The sequence below is a fragment of the Lotus japonicus genome, chromosome 3 (assembly GCF_012489685.1).
Source record: "Lotus japonicus ecotype B-129 chromosome 3, LjGifu_v1.2".
Taxonomy (NCBI): domain Eukaryota; kingdom Viridiplantae; phylum Streptophyta; class Magnoliopsida; order Fabales; family Fabaceae; genus Lotus; species Lotus japonicus.
In genome coordinates, this window is record NC_080043.1 from 61,635,785 (window position 1) to 61,637,750 (window position 1,966).

General features: G+C 41.1%; 1 protein-coding gene across 1 annotated transcript; it reads left to right on the top strand.

The window, feature by feature from the left end:
* The first annotated feature begins 505 nt into the window (after positions 1–505).
* On the top strand, positions 506–1,309 carry LOC130744465 (uncharacterized). Its single transcript, XM_057596647.1, has one exon. The coding sequence runs from the start codon at positions 506–508 to the stop codon at positions 1,307–1,309; it is 804 nt and encodes a 267-aa protein (XP_057452630.1).
* Positions 1,310–1,966: the final 657 nt, after the last annotated feature.

The following is a 1,966-nucleotide window of genomic DNA, read 5'->3' on the forward strand; positions in this document are numbered from 1 at the left end:
AAGTTCCCTACATGTAGCATATTTTTAATCACAAAGGTATTATAATGAATAGATAAATATAATTATTGAAACCATTCACAAACCACGTGCCGTGAATACTTCACCTGTTTCCAACAACACACGCATCCAAAAACCAATGCATGCCTTACTAACATGACCACAAGCCACGCGTAGTCCTAAGAGGTGCATCTACCAATGCTTTATTTTCGAAGCTGATGAGTTTCGTTTGAAGCATCGTATCCACTAAACAACCATTTCCATGGGGCATGGCCAATTCGTAACCGCCGAACTACATATCCTTTATCAACCGGCGCCGGCGCCAGTTTTCTGTTGTTCCAAATCCCACCATCCTGTTACCGAAGTGTCGCATTTTATCGACTGAACTCAAACCTGTAGTTATAAATACCCTTCGTCTTCTAACAATTTCTTCATTATTCCCAATAGCCAATTTCAAACAATCGTTTTCTTCTATATTCTTCTCCTTATCTCTTGTTGTGTCTCAAGCATGGATTTGAGTCAAGATAACCTGTATCAGGTGTTATGCCATGCACCCGCATACCTTCTGTGTAAGTTTAAGAGTGTATCTTCAGAAGTAGATTTTGCGAGGGAGCCTAATTTTTGCCGTCAACAAGCCCGCAACATGCTTCAACAGGGCGACATGCACATTTTCGGTTTCCTTGACATCGCAGCACCTTTGGGGCTGGACCTGTATCATTTATTCGATAATGGTCCTTCACCAGGATTACCAATTCAATTCTTGGAATTATTTAACAGACATTGGAGAATCCTCAATTCCTGGAACGGGTTGGTAGTGGTTGAATTTGAGAGAATAGAAGTAACGCCACCAACGCCGTGCTTATGCAACCCCGTGACCGGTTCATGGACCCTCCTAAAATCTCCCATGGAAGAGTACGACAATCCTCATGAACTTCAAATGCATATCCTCATCTTTCCAACTGACACACATGGAAACGATTTCAAGTTGATATGCATTAACGGAGCTCACAGTCGGTGGGGTCCCCCATATGTGATGAAGGAATATAACCCCGTTAAAAATAACTGGGAAGTATTGGAAAATAACATTGAGTTCGGGGCTAGGCCGCTCGATCTTGACCAAGTGGCAGTCGTTAATGATAGTTTGTACATGATGTCAGATAATTTCGATTACGGCGAGGAACAGGTTTGGCCACCGTCTCCATTGCCGTACATAGTGAAATATTCCCCCGTCGAAAAAAATTGTAACATTCTACCTCTTCCTGCTGAGGCTGTTCATAATCCTTTTCATGGTGCATACCGGGTCTTCAAATAGGGTAGCCGATGGACGTCAAAAGAGTCTCTATGTCTAGTTCGATATATCGAGTTGACATTTACTCTATGGATCTCTGAAGATGGTTCGCCCGGCTCATGGGACCTTATTCATCGCATTAATGTCGGGGATATGGGGATACACAACGCACTGGAAGATGAAGATGAAGATGAAGATGATGACAATCTTTTTAAAAAAAAACAGATAATGATCCAATCAGAGGTTTTGGTATTGTTAATGGTGACTGTTTGATCTTCGCGACGAGGGCCCTTGTCTATGGTTACAATATCAACGGAGCTTACTCTTGGAAATTTATTCTTGGCGAAAACACAATGGGGTCGTATGCCAGGTTCATCTCTTATTCCAGTACCTTTCGGCCTGTTGACTTGCCTCAAACAACCTTGTTCAGTGAGGTTCGTGCAGCATTAAATGGTTAAATGTTATTTGGGTTTCGTTTACTATGTAAATCATTAACCGTGTAAGCATTATGGTCATCTGTCTTTCTGTAGTTCTTGTTCACTCATGCATGTTGTATGTTTTACTCTTTGTGTATATTATAAATGTAATTTTCTTTCTAGTGCTCTCAAGTTATAGCATGGCGTGCCTAGCTTATAATTGCGTTATTTTATTATTTAAATTGACTTCCGCTACATATTCTTT